This window comes from Muscardinus avellanarius, assembly GCF_963383645.1.
Source record: "Muscardinus avellanarius genome assembly, chromosome: 1".
Taxonomy (NCBI): domain Eukaryota; kingdom Metazoa; phylum Chordata; class Mammalia; order Rodentia; family Gliridae; genus Muscardinus; species Muscardinus avellanarius.
Genome location: NC_137786.1, coordinates 237,978,933 through 237,998,359, shown reverse-complemented (window position 1 = coordinate 237,998,359; position 19,427 = coordinate 237,978,933). Strand labels below are relative to the sequence as shown.

The 19,427-nt window shown below is 57.7% G+C and overlaps 1 protein-coding gene across 1 annotated transcript; it reads right to left on the bottom strand.

The window, feature by feature from the left end:
- Nucleotides 1-16,925: 16,925 nt before the first annotated feature.
- On the bottom strand, nt 16,926-19,071 carry IGF2 (insulin like growth factor 2; the record flags this gene model as incomplete). The annotated part of the gene is made up of 3 exons (XM_080710849.1): nt 16,926-17,153; nt 17,438-17,589; nt 18,915-19,071. 3 exons carry the CDS (start codon nt 19,069-19,071, stop codon nt 16,926-16,928), a joined length of 537 nt encoding a protein of 178 aa, XP_080566975.1.
- Nucleotides 19,072-19,427: the final 356 nt, after the last annotated feature.

Sequence of the window (19,427 nt, the reverse complement as noted above, 5' to 3'; positions counted from 1 at the left end):
ACGGAGGCCGGGTGAGGGTGCCCAGGAGCTCTGTCTGTGCTTGGCGTGCATCCTGTCTGTACCTCCAAAATTATCCCCAAATAAAAGATTTAGAAGGGGGGGAATCCACTGGTTGGTTTTGCAAAGTTTTATTTGTACGGGGATTGAACGCAGGGCATTCTACCTCCACACTACACCCCCAGTCCTCTTTATTTTGAAACGGTCTTACAGAGTTTCTGAGGGCCTCACTAAATTGCTAAAGCTGGCCTGGAATCTGCAATCCTCCTGCCTCAGCCTCCTAAGTACTGGGGATTACAGGCATGCCCCACCCCACCTGGCAGTTTTGCACTTTTAAAAGTTCTATGGATTCTGTTGCCACGGCCTGTGCCGATCATCTGAAAACTCTTGATCCAGGGCCTGTGGAAAGCTCCCGTCTCTGTCAGCACCGAGTTCCTGGGAAAGGTCTGCAAGGGCAGGAACGTTGTCCAGCTCTCTGTGTGTACATGGGGGTGGGGGTAGCATGAACCCTGATGCTCCCACCAACTGCAGAACCCATGGGCTGCTGCCTTTGAGTATCCAAAGGCCCCGGTCTCCTCTGAGGAGACGGCCGGTTTGGTGGCCGGGTCAATGGAACCATCGAATGGGTTAGTTTAGCTTGTAACTCAAGCCCAGGCCAGAGTTCTTCCAGGGCACCTGCGCTTTTCTAGGCCCACTGCGGTATTATCCGGGCGCCTCCCAGCATCCCAGAATATTAAAAGGACGCCCTTCAGGACAGAGGTTTAAAGGAATCAATAGAGTTTATGGCTTCATCAAGGACATTCTTCAGTGAGTTGGCAGCCAGCCAGCAGCCTGGCCCTGTGGCTGCTTCTTGGGTAGAGCCCAGTTGCCCCAAACTTTCCACACTGCTCCCACAGCCCAGCCCCAGCCACGTGGCCCTCGTCAAGAGATCTCAGCATAAGCCTGTCCTCCATGGACCAGACCCACTCTCCATCCCTCTACCTCCCACTTCTCCATACTAAATTTCTCTGGGACCACCTCTTCCAAGGAACCCAACCTGACCAGCCTAGAAGAACCCCCTACACACACACACACACACACACACACACACACACACACACACAGCCTCTTACCTGACACCTGTTTATCTCCTGATGGTCAAAGCTGGAAGTCCCTCTCACAGTCTAACTTGCATGCCTGTCACTGCCCCATAGGGCCCTCTTCCCAGGTCTGACAGCAGTGGGATTCCTAGTGTCTGGGGGCTTCCTCCATTCCCTGAAGCCCCAGTTCACCCGGTCCTCTCAGCGGATCACAGGCCAAGCATAGCAGGACCCACAGCGCCAAATGCCAAGCTTCCCAGAACACAGTGGGAATTAGACTTCAGATCCCAGCGCCTTGCGCTTGGCCCCGGGGATTTCCTCTCCCGTTTCTGTCCTTTCCACACAGAGCCAAGGCCAGCAAGGGGCTGCAAGCTCCAGCTGGGCACTGCTGAGCAGCGTCCAGGAGCCAGAGGCAGCTCCTGACCCAAGCGGTGCCCAGCTGGTGTTACCTCCTCCCCCGGGAGGGCGCACAGAGCGCCAACGCCACTGCTGAGCTTAGGGGGTCCCCTGCATGCACCCATCTGGGGCCCTGGGAGAGGGGCTTCACCCAGCTGAGAGCAGACCTGGGCCTGCCCAACCCCAGGGCACCCCTCATAGCACCTTTCTGACGATGCCTGGCCCGGGAAGGCAAGAGAGTCGGGCTGCCTGTTTCACCTGCACCCTGGGACCCCACACCTGGTGAACAAGGAAAGAGATGTCTGAGACTGCCTGGTTGCGACAGGTCCACAAACACCTCTGGCCCTGCCCCGGGAGGCAAGAGACTTGGGTACCACCCCTCAACCGCAGCAGGACTGGGGAGCGTTATAATCGGCAGATCCCCGGGCCCTGTTATTCTCTGCAGCCTGTAATTATGTAATCGGCTCATTAAAGTCCCTGTTGGCCGTCCGCCTCTCTCCAAACGGTGTTTGCAGGGGCAGGCAGCCCGCCTGCCTGTCCTCTCCTTCCTACAAGACCTGTGCCCAGCACCGCACCAGACCTGGGACACTCAAAAATAAAGAAATGACCTTTGACAAGTCACTGTCCTTTGCAGTTGACCATCGGCCATTTTGCTGAGGGGGAGAACAGGCTTTGCATTTGGAGGTATGCGGGGTGAGGCCGGCTTGTAGGAGGTAAGGGTGCCCAGACAACAGGCTCCCTGGATGTGTTGGGAGCAAGAGAAAAGAATGGGCTGCTGATGCCCAGAATCCTGGCCCAGGCACGGCATGGTTGATGGTCACTCCCGCTTGCGGAGCTCCTTAGGAAGCGCAGGTTGAGAACATAAAAAGTTTCAGCCTGGCGTGGTGGCACACACCTGCAATCCCAGTATCTAGGAGGCTGAGACAGGAGGATCACAGGTTTGAGGCCAGCTCCCTGTGTCAAAATAAAGAATAAAAAGAGCTGGGAATATAGCTCGGTGGTAGAGTGTCCCTGGGTTCAATCCCAGTACCCAAACAAATACACGCAAAAGCTTCAGGTCCTGGTGGGGAGATAGAGGAGGGGAGGAGTCTGTGCTCAGATCCAGCACCCTGAACAAGAAAGACACCCACGTCTGGAGTCTCCAGGACATCTTCCGTCACTGAAGCTGTGGGAGTGGGGAGCTTCCCCCAGAGGGCAAGATTAGAAAGAGGGAGGAAACCAGGTTCCCAGGCCAGGACAAGACACTGGCCCTTCAAGGAAAGGTGACCAAAGAGGAATCCCACCAGGCAGGACAGGACGCTGGACCAGGCTCTGACCAACATGGTCCCACTGGCTTCTGGCTCCACGGCTCCTGGGAAGTCTGGGATCATTCAATTCAAAATTCCCATTAGATAGTGTCGTTTCTTCTTTTCAAAGTTTTCTTTTTAATTCTCATTTTTATCAGTTTTACTCTGATGAGCCCAGCTGCGCTTTCCTTCAGACTGATCCTATTTCAGTTTTTCTTTTTGCCGTTTTGTTCTTTCCCCCTGAGGTACCGGAGGTGGAGCCCGGGGCAGTCTACCTCTAACCTACACCACCAGCCCTGTATTTTATTCTTTATTTTTATTTTATTTTGTTTTATTTTTCTGTGGCACTGGGGTTCCTGGAAACCCTTCTACCTCCGGGTTACACTCCCAGACACCTATATTTTTATATTTTTATTTGGAAACAGGGTCTCTTAAGCCAGCGCGGCTGGCTTTGAACCTGCGCGACCCTCCTGTCTCCGCTTCCCAAGCGCGGGGATGACAAGCGTGCCCACCACGCCCAGTTTTATTCTTTATTTTGAAATAGGCTCTCACTGAGTTGCAGAGGGCCTCACTAAGTGGCTGAGGCTGTCCGGAACCCGGATCCCCCTGTCTCAGCCTCCCAAGTGCTGGGATTTCAAGCGTGCCCACCACGCCTGGCTCCAATTTCAGTTTTGATGAACTACTTGAATCTGTGAATTTGTTTTTTAGCCAGTTTGGGAAGTTTTAGGGGTGTGTGTGTGTGTGTGTGTGTGTGCGTGCGTGCACGCGCGCGCGTGTGTACACACACAAAAGATTGAAGTCAGGGACATTCTAACCCTCAGTCCTATTTTATTTTGTATTTTGAAATAGTATCTTACTAAGTTTCTGAGGCTGTCCGGAACCCGGATCCCCCTGTCTCATCCTCCCAAGCACTGGGATCGCAGACACATGCCACCACGCCCCCCCCCCCCCCCCCCCGGTCATCGTTTTTTAACATTTTTTTCTGCCTTTTTCTCTCTCTTCTCCTAAAACCCTAATCACCCAGAGGTTAAACTTTTCCACACTGTCTCCATGTCCTTGAGTCCCTGCTAATGTTTTTAAAACCTTTTTGGCGTGGTGGCGCGCGTTTGTAATCTCTGTACCTGGAAGCCTGAGATAGAAGGATGGCAGGTTCAAAGCCAGCCTTGGCAACTTAGTGAGGCTCTCAGCAACCTACTGAGACCCTGCTTCCAAATAAGAAATAAAACGGGGCCAGAAGTGTAGCTTGGAGGTAGGATGCCTCTGGGTTAGCTCCTCAGTGCCCCCCACCCCCCAAAATTCTCTTTCTCTTCCTTCACTTGGATAAATTGTACTGACCTGTCTTCCTATTTGCAGATTTTATTGTCTTTTCTGTTGCTATTCTCCCCCCTCCAATATTTTTAAAATTTTAGACATTATATCTTTTCAATCCCAAATATTCATTTAGATCTTTTTGGTATGATTTACCTGTCTGTTGAGACGCCCTGTTTACTCATAGCAAGTCTACAACTCCGTAGCTTTGCGAGTGCAGGAATGATCGTTGTTTGAAGGTCCAGCAGCTGCCATTTTCAACATCGGGTGGGCCTCGGTGGCATTCTCCCTGGAGAATACAACGTACGTTCTGGCCCTACCTGTATCGCGTAACGTGGGATGGCGCCCTGCACTTTCTGGACTTTGGAGTGCCCACGCTTCTCTGGCAAGCACTGCCGTACCTGTTTCGGCACGTAATTAACTTGAGCAGGCTCCAGCTACAGACGGTGCCAGCGGAGGCAGGGGAGGCCCGGCACCCCGCTCTGATGGCTCCAGGCCAGACGTGTGCAGAGTCCATACATAAAACTTGGGCTGCCCCCCTTCTCCGGCTCTTTTTGGGATTCTTGTCTCCCAACTTGGTCGCCCCCACATTCTTTCCCTGGTTTCTCCAGCCAGAAAGATGACAAGACTTCCATTGAAATTTTGATGCCCACGTCATGTCCTAAATGTAGAGAAGTTTTCTGGTGTTGTGGGGGGCGTAAGGGGAGATAACAGTGAATGCTTTTGAAGGACGAGTCTGGGAAAGAAATAACATCCATTGATTCTGGCTGTAAGGAGCGTGGCGGTCAAGAAGGGCCTTGCCCTGGTGCATGAGGAGATACCAGGAGACTGAGGACTGAAGCCTGTGGGGTGCATCTTAGGTATTATTAAGCATGCTTTGTTATCAGGTATGCTTTGGGTACTTCTCAATATTATCCTGTGGTTTTGTTCTTCCTGTGGCCTATTAATCTGAGCACGTGAATGGAGTCACGTTGCACTCCTGGAAGCCAACTCTCCTGGCCACAGGGTATTATTACTTCAGTTCAGTACACTTCTGGGTTCGGTTTGCTAATTCTTTTATTAACAATTTTTACATGTGACTCTGGCCTATGGATTTTTTAATTTTTTTAATTTTTTTTTTTTAGTGGTACTAGGGGTGGAACCCAGGGGCTTTCTACCTCCGGGCTATACTCCCAGACCTTTTTTATATTTTATTTGGAAACAGGGTCTCACTAAGTTACTGAGAGCCTCACTAGGTAGCTGAGGCTAGCTTCGAACCCGTGCGATCCTCCTGTCTCAGCCTCCCAAGCGCGGGGATTACAAGCGTGCACCACCACGCCCAGTTTACTTTTTTATTTTTATTTATTTATTTATTTTGGTGGTACTGGGGTTCCTGGAAACCCTTCTACCTCCGGGATACACTGCCAGACCTATTATATATTTTTTATTTGGAAACAGGGTCTCTTAAGCCAGTGCGGCTGGCTTTGAACCTGCGCGATCCTCCTGTCTCAGCCTCCCAAGTGCGGGGATGACAAGCGTGCCCACCTCGCCCGGCCTTAGCCTATGGATTTTTGTTTCTGTTTGTTTGTTGCTATGACAACTGAATTTGGGTATCACACCAAATTCAGCATTTGTTTGCTGTGTTAGCATGCACACTAATATACCGAATTCAGTATTAGTTTGCATGCTAACACAGCAAACAAATTAGAATTTAGTCCATCTTCCGTGCAAGAAACATTTCACACAGTAAAGATGATCCTGATAATTTTATTATTTATTTATTTATTTATTTATTTATTTATTTATTCGACCTCCAAACTACACCCCCTGCCCTATTTTTTCTTCTTTATTTTGAAACAGGGTCTCAGTGAGTTGCAGAGGGCCTCACTAAGTAGCTGAGGCTGCCCGCGAACCGCGATCCTCCTGTCTCAGCTTCCCGAATGCTGGGATTACAAGCGGGCGCCACCACGCCCGGCTGATCCTGAGAATTTTTTAAACTGACACACAAAACTCTCTGGGCCTGGTGCCTTTTTCTGGGGTAGGATTTTATAAATTTCAGTTGGCAACCTGATTATCAACATATTCCGATTTTCCGGGATCTCTTGAGATATCTTCCAGACAGGTGTTCACTTCAAATTTTATTTAGCCAACAAGAGGCTTTCTACCTCTGTGACGTGCCTAATCTTAAACACAGGACACATGTTGAGCTGAATTTGCACACAGACTCTCGAGAAGAATAGGCCGCAGTGAACCCGAATCACCTTGTTCTCTTCCTGTATCCCCATTAGGACTTTCTCCAGCGAGAACCCAGACAGATAGCTGTGCTGATGTTCAGTGGATCCGCACCCATCAACCCTCCCATCAGTCTCCTCAGCCATCATCCACCCTTCCATCTACCCATCTATGTGCTCTCTCTCTCGCCCACTCGTCTGTCCACCCACACATCCGTGCATCTATCCGTCCATCCATCCACACGTCACCGAATTTATCAACGCCCCACCCATCCATCCACACAGCCACCTGCCCACCCACTCATTCACCCACCCACCACACATTCATCATCCGTCTGTCCATTCACTGACCTTTCTGTTCATCTATCCACAAATTAATGAACTCACCCATCAACCCATCTAGGCAACACTTGTGCACGTATCTATCCGCTTTTCTATCCCCCATCAACCATATGGCTCACATTGACTTTCTCCTCTGCACAGGTGCTGTCCTAAGGATTGAGGGTCCAAGTCTGGGAGATGTCGTCAGTACTGGAAGACAAACTCGAGGTTCAAAATGGCCCCAGTAGGCTGAAACCACGATGGAATAGAGCAGAAGATGCTGCTCTGGGACCCAGGGAACCAGAAACGTGGAGTGGCAGATCCGAGCACATGATTCTTGGAGGCGCCACCCCGAGCCCGTGCAGGGCTGGCCCACGGCAGAGACGGCCAGGGCGGGGGCAGGACTTGGCGAGGCATTGCTCTGTGCTGTGGTCACACTCGCGATGAGCCGTGCTCAGGTGCACTCCGCTGCGTTGGGGCCTGAAGCAGGACTTTATCCGACTTGATGGCCCCAGGGCCTGGCACAATGCCTCCTCAATGAACCATGAGAAGGAGAGGCCGGTGTTTGGGTGCAGTGAGCTCAGTCCCGGGTGCGGTTGTAGCGTGCCCCCCCAGGGGCAGCTCCCGCACCAGGTGCTGCCGAGGCGAGTGAGGGGCGGGGTGGCGGCGGCTTCGTCTTTGCGAGGCACTGCATTCTAGTTTCTTCCCTCTCGCCAATATCTGCACCCAGGTCCAGAGAGTGTGGGCGTCCCCAGCCTCAGCCCACATCGCCTGCCGGGGGCCAGCAGGCCCCCTGTCACCCTAGCAAGGACATGAAGCTCGGCCCGCGCCCTAGCTGGGGAGCCCCAGGCACGAGGGAGGAGGGCCCTTTCTTCTCCCCTTCCACCAACTCTGCAGAGCGCCTTATCAGAAACTGCCTGCGAGTAGCTGGCTAACCAAATAGCTAGAATTCCTGCTTGGGGGCACATCTGTTCCTGATGGAGGGGGAGCCAGAGATGACAAGGTGGGCGGGGGGGGGGAGGAGGTGCCGGCCAGACCTTCCCCAATGGTGCTCCAGGCCAGGCAGGCAGCATGCCAGCCCAACAGCGGGCAGAACCGGACGACCTCCAGGTATTCTGCCTCTCCAGCCCTCCCTGCTAAGGGATCCAGGTCCTGCCCTCTGGGGCTGGGGAGGGATGGGAAGGACCCGCCCTGTGTGTGATGCCTGCAGTGATGTGGGCCCGCACTGAGCTCCTCCAGCTCCGCCCACAACACCCACCCACCCCAGGTCCTCGTAGGCTTCCCTGCACCCCACACTTAGACTGTCTTGTTAGAACGCACCTCTGAGCTGCTCGCGCTGCCCCTGAAAACCCTTCCAGCTGCCCAGAGCCTTCACAAGATCAAGTCCAGCTTCTCAGCTGGCACAGGGCCCTTCGCCCTCCGGGTAGATCCAGAGTGCCCAAGTGAGGAGCCCGAGACCTGCCCACTCCTGCACACCCTCAGACAGGCGTGGGAGGGTCTCCCTGGGTACCAGGTGTCCCTCGCACCGAGAACGCCGCGGCTCTGATCCCCAGGATAGCCCAGGAGCCCCTCGGCCCGGGAATCCCTTCTTCTGAGGCCTTGGCTCCCAGCACCTGGAGCTGGAGCTGGACGAAAAGGTGCTTGGAGGAAGCCCAGCCCTGCCAGGGGAGGGAAGGGCGCAGTGGCGGGGAGGGGGGCGATCTGGGCACCTGAGGTGCCAGAAAGGAGGCCAAGGTTTGCTCTGTTTTTCTGTCTCTACTCACGGGACATTCCGAGATGGCCAGGAGGCCACTCCCTCTCCCTGGCCAGGGTGCCTTGGGGTCCTGCTTCCACCCCTGAGTTCCGACAGGTGCCCACGCCCCCCACCCCAGACAGCTCCTGCGGCGCCTTGAGCTTCCGCGCGGTCAGGCCCGGCTGTCCCTGCACCTGCCTTCTGGGGCTGCCCGGCTCCCAGCGACACAGGCTTCTGGGGCTGCGTCCACTCTGCTCCACGGCCAACCTGAGCAGGGCGCATGGGCTGTGGGCGATGAGGAGGGCACGGGGCACCGGGTCAGTGGAGGGCGAGTCCCATGCCCCATGGCTCAGGCACCTGTGCCGGTGAGTGGTATGAGCAGACCCGGCGAGGGGACAATGGCTTCTGGCCATCCCTCCCTGTCCTAGACAGCATGGAACCCACACTCCAGCTTCTAGATTGATACGCAGCCAAGCTGCGCGTCCGGTCACTGACACCGGGAAGCGGCCGCCCGCAGCCTGTCCCCACCGGCCAGGCCCACGGCCCTTGCACGGAGCCGTCCAGCGCCCTTGCAGGGCGCTGCATCAGGTGGAGGAGAGGGCTGGCCGGCAGTGTAAACAGATCGCTTCTGTCTGCCTGGGGGAGGGCGGGGGCGAGGAGGGAGTTGTCTTGGGCTTTGTTATGTTCTGAAAAAAAAGGCAAAAAATTTGGGTCACAAACCACAACTGTTTTGCTTTCGGCATAGCTGGCATAAACAGGCATTTTCTCTTTGGTTTCTGGCCGTGGAGGCCTGGGCGGCTGGCTGGGAGCGGGAGCGAGGCTGGAGGATGGACTAATGAGGCCCAGGGCTGCGGCTGCTGGGCGAGGGGGCTGGGCATGCCGGGCTCCACACACAGGTAGAGGCCAGGCCTGGAGAGCTGTGGCCCCTGCCCAGGCTCAGCTGCCCCCCACCCCCAGCCTGGCCGCACCTGTACAGAAACACCAACCAGGTCGCAGGCCTGGCAGCAGGGAGGAGCGGGCCCCGGGGAGCCAGAGTCAGCCGGGCGGTGGACACTCGGGCATGGGAAGCCAGGCCAGGTGGACGGCCAGGAGCAAGGCATGGGGCAGGCTGGGACTTGACGCTCAGGGAGGAGGGCTGAGCAGCAAGCTGGCCTCAGTGAGGGTCCTGGGGAGTCCCCCAAGGCGCCCTCTCTCTGGCCAGCTTGGCTCTGGGGGCTGTAGAGGGTGCTCTCACTATCTCGGGGAGGATCTGAACACCATCTTCTTGTGCCCAGGATCTCCAGTATCTATGGATAAATGTCTATGCAGGAGACCAGACTCCGGGGGTAGGGGCAGGTCTGCAGAGCCATGAGGGTTTGTGGGAGTTACCAGGTGGGGACGGGCTTCTGGGGTCCTGGGAGAGAGAGGGCAGCCTGTGAGGGGATGGTAGAGAGCAAGGGGCGAAGGTAGGGGGTGCCTTGAAGAAGGGGCCAGGTACCGAAGAGCCTGAGAGCCTGACCAGGGGCCCATGGGAGCCATACAGGGTTCCAGGTGGAGAGTGGCAGGCTCCAGATGGATCGCTCCGGTCCATGTGGAATATGGCTGGAAGAACCAGTGGCGTCTAAGAGGCTTGCTGACCAATTCAACATGGAGGGAGGAGCGCGGGGGCGGGCCCAGGGGCAGATGGCATGGGCACACTGGGTGGGCGGGGCTGCAGGGCATGCCGGGGGGCTGATGCCCTGTGTGAAACTCATCCCTCTCATTCCCGCAGCCTGTGTGGGACACGCTGACCCAGCGCTGAGGGCTGGCCTCGTGGCGGAGGGCAGGGTCAAGCAAGGGTGCCCTGGGGCAGCCATCTCAGGGATTATGGGGGCTTCTGGGTCACCAAGGAGACACCGTTGGCTTCACCCCCGGGAGAATTAGGAGCCACTGGCAGGTTCTCAGAAGGGTGGCCAGGTCTGATGTTTTCAAGGACCGCTTTGGTGCTGTAGGGAAATTAGGGGCGGAGCGGAGACAGGGAAGGTTAGGCAGGAGGTACCAGGGCACGGAGCTCAGGTGCTCACCTAGGGCAAAGTCTCCTGGCCCTGGAGTAGGGCTAGGCCGGAGTACACGTGTCCCAGCAGAATTAGTTTCCTAAGTGACTACACCCTGGGGCTTACAACAGAAATGCACTCTCTAAAAGTCTGGAGAGGAAGTCAAGGGAAGACCGCAGGGCCAGGCCCCCCTCTGCTCTCCCCAGGACATCCTGGAGGCCCCGTCCTTTGAGTCGAGTGAGTCGGGCCCTCCCTAAACCCGAGATGCTCTCACTGGGAGACGCCTCTCTTGATTGAATCTGCAAAGACCCTTTCTCTAAATAAGGTCAAGCTGGGTGTGGTGGTGCACGCTTATAATCCCAGTACTTGGGAGGCTGAGACAGGAGGATCGGAGGTCCACAGCCAGCCTCAGCTACTTAGTGAGGCCCTCTGCAACTTAGTGAGACCCTGCTTCAAAATAAAGAATCAAAAATAGGGCTTGGGGGTGTAGCTTGGAGGTAGAATGCCCCTGGGTTCGATCTCTAGCCCCACAAAATAAATAAATGAATGAATGAATAAACGAATGAATAAATAAATAAATAAATGAATAAATAAATAAGTAGTCACATTCACAGAGCCTTGGGGTCAGGATGTGTATGTGAGTTTCTGCACTCAGCCCACTGCAGGAGGGTCCAGACGTGTCCGTGGAGTGGACGGCCTGTGCAGCCCGTGCCAACCGGCCTGTTGCAACTCTGACCTTGTCAGCCACACTCAACCCCTCGTCCCCCTTGGGTGTGGCCCCGTGGACACTCCAGGCCCTCTCACGATGCACCTTCCACCCCTCAAGGGGTGCTCGCCCCCACGTACCCCACTGTCCCTCATCTCTCTAGGCTCCAGGGTCAGCGTCTCCATGGGGCCCGGCCCAGCCCCTCACGGCACGTCTCCGAGCCTAGGACGCCATGCGGGTGATGGAGCTCGCCCGTGTGTGTGGATGTCTGGGTGGATGGAGGGTGGGAGGTGGGCGGGTGGATGGACAGGTGGATAGGTGGGTACCTAGATGGATGAGTCGATGGGAGGGTGGGTGGACGATGGTGTTTCGCTGGTCTTTCTGTCAGTGACCAAATGACACCGGACAAGCACAGCTCAGAGAAAGAAAGGTTGATGTTAGGGCTTACAGTTTTAGAAGTTAGTTCACTGGGGGCGTTGGGACAAGGGAGAGGAGAACAAGATGCAATCAGAGAGGGAGAGGAACAGGCCAGGGGCAGACACAGTCTCCGGCCACGTCCTCAGGGATCCAGCCCCTCCAGCTACGTCCCATCTCCAAACCTGGTTGTACTGCCCACACATAAGGTTTGCAGGAACACTTTAAATCCAAACCGTAACAAGCGGGTGGAGGGGCGAACGCATGCATGCATACATGGGGTGCTGGGGGGTGGTGAATGGTGGATAGACAAGTGGATGGATGGTTGAGTGGGTGGGTGGGTGGCTGAGCAGATAGGTGGGTGAGCAGGCGGGCAGGTGGATAGACGGACGGACGGACGGACGGATGGATGGATGGATGGATGGATGGATGGATGGATGGATGGACAGATGGATGGATAGGTGGGCGAATAGTTGGATTAGTGGGTGGATAGGTAAATGAATGGGTGGCTGGCTGGTTGGGAATCTGGCCTGTTTGGGTGGGTGGTAGGTAGATGGCTGGGCGGGTGGACTGATGGATCGATGGCTGGGCGGGTGGATGAGTGAGTAGAGGGATGGATGAATGTTTAGGTGGGTAGGTGGGTGGACAGATGGGTAGAAGAGTGGGGGGTAGGTCGGTGGGTGAGCGAGTGGGTAGATGGGGGAGTAGATAGATTGGTGGGTGGATAGGTAGGTGGGTGGCTGGCTGGGTGGGTAGATGTTTGGGTGGGTGGGTGCGTAAGTGGGTGGATGAGTGGATGGATGGGTGGATATGTGGGGATGGCTGGCTGGGTGGCTAGAGGTAGACGGAGTTTCTGGGATAAACTAAGGATTTGCAGAGCAAGAAGAGAGAAAAAGAGGGCCTTAGGCAGACCTGGAACACCTTTCAATGAGGCTGAGTCAAGCAGAGCAGGGTAGGGGTTAGGGCCATCCCTGATAATGCTGCTGCAAGATAGGGCTAACCCAGGAGAACTGGGCAGAGGGGTGGGCTTTGTCTAGGGTTTGAGGGAAGTCATGGGGGTCTTGGGGGAAGGCAGGAGACAGCTGGGCTGGGGGTGAAGTTGCACTTCAGTGGAAACGGGGAAGCCGCCGGGGCAGGGTGCCCTGAGGGCGGGGCAGGCACAATTGGCAGGGAATGCCCGGGCTGAGTTGACCTGGTCCCAGGTCCTGGGGCTGTGGGGCTGAGGGGCTGAGGAAGGACTGCAGTGAGCAGGGATTCTGCATGGGGTGGGAGAGGGGAGTGGGGGAGAGTGCTCCTTGAGGGCCGGGTGCAGCATGAGTGGGCCTGGGGGGCAAGTGACCTCAGGGAATGAGAGGGCGTGACTTTTGCCAGGAGAGTCTCAGGGGCCCACGCCACCTGGCCTGGCCCGTGTCCCCAGCCCCACACTAATATGCAGAGGCAGGCCCCACACCTGTCTCCCTCTCCAGTGAGGGCTGTAAAAGAGGGGCCTGTGCCTTCTACACGCAGCGTGCAGTTTTCCACCCCCAGCCCTTTCATCTGACTCGACCCTGCTGCTCCAGCAAGACCCTCGGACCCCTGCTCTCCCCGAGGGGCCGAGAGCAGTTCTTGAGCAGTCTGGGCAGCTAGGTCACCCAGCGTGCCACTACAGACCCCAGAGACTTGACCACAGCTCAGCCCCCGGCCAGCAAGCAATGCTGGACACAGAGATCCAGTAAAGAGAAGATTCGGGGAGAATTCCCAGGTGCCAGGGTGAAGGTGTCCCCAGACCAGACAGCCCTGAGAGCAGGGCCCCCCACCAAATGCTGCACGGCCCCACCCCAGCCCCTCTCCCTCCACGGGTGGACAGAGGCAGATCGGCTGGCAAGGTGTCCGGTGAGGGAGGGGGCCACTGCGGGCCTCAAGCTTCCGGGGCCAGCCTCAACCTCCTCCTGAGCTTAGGGACCCCAAAGGTCAGCGGCCAGTTCCACTGGGCACGTGGGCGCAAGGCCAGCCCTGCTCAGCACTGCGTCCGCAACACGTGGCAAGGTGGGGGCCCAGGGTCTCAGGAGGGGTCCCGGAGGTAGCTGTGTGCAGGGAACCGTTCCAGGTGACCACCACAGAGCCCTCCTGGCCAGAGCTGGCTAGTTTCCAGGACCTTTCAGAGGCAGCCCAGCCCCCAGCCCCACAAGGCAGAGGGGGCCATTCCCTGGGAACGATGGCACTTGACTCCCCCCTTGAGGAGTCCCCTGCAGGACCTCCCACCCCGCAAGGAACCTCTTTTTGAGGACTTGGCTCCAAGGGGAGCCTGTGAGTATGCGTGGATGACCTGTCTGCGGCCCCTCCTCCCACCCACCTCCCGGTACCCAAGTAAAAGAGCAAAGGACGCAGAAAGTAATTTCAAGTGCTTTATTGGGATTGCAAGCAATAACAGGTTAAAGACAAAACCCGAGCCCGGGCTTTGCTGGAAATACTGGCGTTAGTGGAGTTAAATTGAGGCAAACACGGGCCGCTGCAGGATGGACGGGGCAGCGGCAGCGGTGACCTAGTTGGTGTTCGTCGCGTGGGGGGTCTTCAGGTGATGGCAAAGGGAGGGACCCAAGAGGGGGTCCTGCTGAAGACACTGGGGGGGGGGACCACGGGGAAGAGACAAGATGGAGGACCACTCCAGGGCTCGGGAGGCCAGAGAGGTGCCCGGATCAGGATGACCAAAGACCCAGGGAGAGCTGCAATTTGGGGACACAGAGGGCGGTGGCAAGTGCCCCCAGGAGCACCCATCCCGGCGAGGCTAGTCTAACACTGTGTGGGAGGGCGTCCTGCTGGATGGGCGATCAATTTGGGGTGCCTCGGAGTCCTTTGGATATCAGGCCAATCTGTGTGTTCTCTCCAATTGTGCCAATTTTGCCCTTTGGGTTTATGGCCAATGTTCCAAATGGCCCATTCTCGGACACCGGCCGAGCGGCCCTCTGTGCTGTGGTCGGGCTGACACGGACCGCCCCCAGGGTCGAGCCAGCCCTGTCGCCAGGACCCAGAAGCCTCGGGCCTCTAGACTGCTAGTCGGACTGTCCTGCAGGGGGACTGCGCTGGGGGCACGGTGGGGGTGAGGTAAGCCTCCCAGCCGTCCGGGCTCCCTGCCACAGTCCTAGGCACCACGGTGGTGGCTGTTAGAGGCTCGCCAGACCCGTGGGCCGCGGGGTCCAAGCGACCCCAATTGATGGCAGCTCTCCGGCTCTGCAGACACAAAGCCCTGACCTCCCCGACTCCCCGACCTCACCCTGCCTTGGCCAAAGGAGGCCCAGCAGAGCTCCAGACCTCCTGGGGACAAGGGGGGGTGCTGAGGAGCGGGCAGGGTGTCACAGAGAGAGGGAGGGCTCCCCAAGTGTGCAGAAGGCGGCCACCTGCTCCCGCCCGATGGGACTCCTCTGCTCACACACGTCCCCTTCCCCCCCGGCCGGCAACAGGCCAGCCGGGGGCCCCATCTTTGTGGCCTCCGAGCACCCTCCTGACACTTGGGGAGACGCTGCCCGCCCCCTCCTCCGCCCCTCAGGACCTCCGGGGACCAGCCACCATCCCCGGAAGCCAGACCGGGGGAGCGGCCGTCTCAATTCCCCTGTGACTTCTCCGTGGGGGCGCAGTGGCCAGCACCCCACAGAGGCTCCACTCTCAACTCAACTCAAGCGACAGAGACAGATCCAAAACAAAACTCAAACCGAGGCGATAAATGGCGGAGGCAGGACGCTGGCGCCCTGGCGGCGGCGCTCTGGGTGTTCCGTGACTTTGTCCTGCTCTCCTGTTACTTAGGGAATGGGTACAATTGGGTTATATGAGCGCATAAAAAGCTAAGGAGGGGTAAAAAAAAAAAAACCAAAAAAAAAAAAAAAAGAAAATATGCCCCAGGAAACATAAAAGAGGGGAGATAGATCAACTGACGTCAAATTTGGGCTCCTGATTTCTCTCTGTAATTCTGCAAGCTTACCCACTTCTCCTCCTGACCGCCATCCGAAACCTCTCGGGACCACCTCCTTCCCCAGAGCTCCCCCGCCCACCCCCCCTGCCCCCCACCCGCCCCTCCAACCGCCATACTTCCCACTCTCCCCACCATCAGTGCCAGTCTCCCGGGGAGCCCCCATGTCTGAGGGCTCCCCGGGAGACTGGCAAAGATGACCCCTAGGCGTGCGGGCGGGGGGGGGGTCCCCAGATCTCTCTCCTGCACACACCTAGGGGGCCAGGCTACTCCAGAGCACGTGTTGCTTGACTTCGCCACCTCCAACCGAGCCAGACTCTTTCCTCACGCGGTGGGTGTGGGGAGCATCGGCGCTGCGAGGGCAGCGGGGCTGGGAGCGGGCTTGAACCGTGAAACCTTAGGAAATTTGGGCTGACCCTCAGCCGTGCCTGTGCCTGGGAGCTGGGCAGTCACTCAGGATCTTCAGCTGATTTGGTGGGGGGTGTGCACGTGTGCTGTGTGTGAGCGTGTGTGTGCATGTGTGTGAGAGCATGAGTGTGCGCGCGTGTGAGCACGTGTGTGATCATGTGTGCGTGTGAGCACATGCGTTGTGATCGTGTGTGTGCGTGTGCGCATGTGTATGGGAGCTTGTGTGCATGTGAGCATGAGTGTGCGTGTGAGAGCATGTGTGTGCGAGCACATGTGTGCGTGTGAGCATGTGCGTGTGAGCACGTGTGGTTGCAGGCATGTGTGATAAGAGGTTTGGGTGTGGGGGCTCATACCAGTCGTCTCACTGGGGTTCACGGTCTGTGCCCCTCGTGGTGTCACGGCTCCGCCCACCTGGCCCTGGCGATGGACGGCCAGTGAAGGAGCCTGGAGGCTGCTGCTGTTGTCCAGAAGACTGACATTGGAAACGCCCAATCGGAAGCACGGGGGGAGGTGGCGCGGAAGCAACAGCATGCTCTCCGCAGTGTTGGACCCCCTTCCTTTCTCTTGCTGGTTCAGGGACCCAGGTCCGAGCCAATACGACTCAGGGTCCAGAGGGGAAGAGAAGGAAGGGGGGCGGGCATGCCAATTAGTTTATTTTGCCAATTGTTTCTAAGCCAATTCCTTTTTTGGTATTTTTCGGCCAATTGATGTTTTAGTTTTTTGTTTTTTTTTTTTTTTGGTAAAGCGAATTAGTATTTCTGGTTTTTTTGAAAAGCCAATTTGTTTTAAGGGGGCTATTATGTGTGTGGTAGAGTTAGGGGTTTATACTTTCAATTTTATGTGTAATTTGGGGGGTACAATTTGGAGGGAATGGTTAAAGCCAATTGTTTTTTTTTTTTTTTGAAGATGGTCGAATTTTTTTTGGCCCGATGGAGGGGGCCCAAGGGAGCAGCCTGATGTGAGGAGGCGGGGCATGGGGGCTGAGCAGGGAGAGACCCTCTGGGATGGAAATGGAGCAGAGAGATCTCAGGGGTGGGACGTGATGGACTGTCCCCGGGTCAGGAGGTCACAGGGCGATGGAACCGCATTGCAGAATTACGACAATCTGGTTCACTTCTAATTGCTGGACATCTGCGGAGAGGCACCCCCGTGGGCCAGATCGTTGGACAGGGCGATCAGGGGACGGTGACGCTTGGCCTCTCTGAACGCTTCGAGCTCCTGGGCTAACATGCGACCCCGGCGGGCACGCAGGAGGGCAGGCAGGCCTCTGCGCAGGCGCTGGGCGGACTGTTTCCAGGTGTTGAATTGGAAGAACCTGCCCACGGGGTATCTGGGGAAGTCGTCCTGGAAGGCAAGGGGCCCGTGAACAGGGGTCGGCTCTGCAGGAGCTGCCCACCGTCTTCCTGTCTGAGCCTCACGTGCTCTGAGCTGGAGCCCTCCCACACTTGCTCGAGGCCTCGAGGAGGGAGGCCGCAGTAGGCATGCACCCCCGCCCCCCCCCACAGCACTGCAGGCCAGGAAGCCACCGGCTGTGCCATCTCCCAGGCTTAAAAGTCCCAGATCCTGAAACTAACACCTAGCAGCTCGTCCCTGCCTCTGTAAAGAAGGGAAAGGTCCCCAGACCTCACCGGAAGCACGGTCATAGAGGTCGACACGTCCCTCTCGGACTTGGCGGGGGTAGCACAGTAGGTCTCCAGAAGGGCCAGGTCGCAGCTGCGGAAGCAGCACTCCTCGACGATGCCACGGCTGCTGCGGCGGCTCACGCGGCTCGCGGGTCTGCCTGAAAAACCCCCAGGACAGAGGGCGGAGGTGAGCCCCCGGAAGCCGGCAGCCCTGCTCCCCCCACCCCGAAGGCTGCAGAAGAGGGCTACCCCTGTCTTGAGGCTGGGCTCTGGAGAGGGAGCCGGAGGAGAGAGATGAAGGGCTTGCTGCCGGACCCGCCCCGGCCTCTGGTGCTGCCCTGGTGCCTGCAATGGCACCTATGTGGTACTGTGGCCGGATGGTCACAAGTGTGGGGGTGGGGCGAGCCCAGCAAGGGGCCCTACGGTGTGGCTGGGCCTGGACTGGGGCTGACTTTGGAGCCTGGAGTCCCCCTAGTGCTGAGACAAGGAGGATCGGGCAGGAGAGGGCAAGACGGGAGGGGAGGAGTGAGGAGTCGCATAACCACTCTCTTCTCTTCTCCCGTCTTTCCCCTCTCCCCCACGCGCTGGCACTTGGGCCCAGCCTCGGCCTAAAGGACAGTTGTTGGGGCTGCACCTCGGGGCGCTAGGGGCAGGTGTCATCGGTGAGGGAGGACCGGGAGCCCCATCTCGGGGTCCCTCTAGCCGGTTCGGCCCAGCTCTCCTCTTAGGGAAAGCCCATTGCAGGGGAGAGACTCCCTGAGCCACAACCTGCGGCCCCCAGAGGAGGCAGGGGGAGGGGGAGGCCACCAGAGAGGCCAGGGCAGCAGAGGCTTCAAGAGAATCCAGCAGCAGCAGCAGGAGTGTTCAGAGAGAAGCTTTGAAATGCAGGAGCATCCTGCGAGCCGGTTTCACAGGTAGGTAAGTAGAGACCGCAGAGGAGACGGCCACGTGGCCAGCGCCAGGTGGGCAGACAGGACACCCAAGCCACCAAGGGAGTCACATTCCTGAAGCTCCGTCCCCACCCAGGCATGCCCCCACCCAGGTGTCCCCCATCCAGGCTGGAAAATCAAGAGAGAAGTGTGAGCAACAGTGAAGACAGGTGGGCACCCCGCACTGCAGCCCCCGACACCCACGCGCTCCGGCCCAGGCCACCGCCCGCCCCCCGCCCCACCCCGTTTGCTTCCGTCCTTATTGACTAGAAACCGATCAGCTTTTTACATCTGATCGCCACACACCCCCCTGATCAAACTGTCCAAACGGTGTAGGCCAAAAAGGGGGGGGGAGTGCCCCCAGCCCTGGCCAGGGCCCCCCAGCTAGACCTGAGCGGCCTGTGCAGGTGCCCGCCAGCGCCTGCTCCCCCCCCCCCCACCCGTCAGTCTCAGCTCAGAGCGAGCGGGGGTGGGCGCTCATCTTCAATGTCCCCCTGCCCGCTGTGGCCCCTGCTGTGGACGCCCCGCCCGCCCCGCTCTTCTGGGCTACTTACTGAAATAAAAGCCGCGGTCCCCACAGACAAACTGGAGGGTGTCCACCAGCTCCCCGCCACACAGGGTCTCACTGGGGCGGTAAGCAGCAAAGCAGCACAAGGCCAAGGCCAAGAAGGTAAGGAACATCAACGTCGACTTCCCCATTGGGATCCCCATTGGTATCTGCAGCCAGGAGGGAGACAACTCAGCCCCGCGCTCCAGCCTCAGGTGCCCGCCCGCCTCTGCGTCCACAGAGGGAATCCGCTGGAATAGGAAGGCCCGACTTCTTAACGCTGTTGTTTTAATTATCAAAATAACACGCATGCTTGAACCGCCCAGGGGAGGCCACGGGCCACTCTGGGAACGGAGAAAGGCTTGCGGGGGCCTTGGAAACCATCCCAACGCTTTGATTTGTAAGAAGTGCTAGTAATGGTACAAGGGGGGAGGGCGTGGGGGACCACCAGCCCTTCCAGAACTGCAAGGGGCCGCACCCAGAGCCGCAGGGGCCATGCCGGACACTGGACACAGGAGGG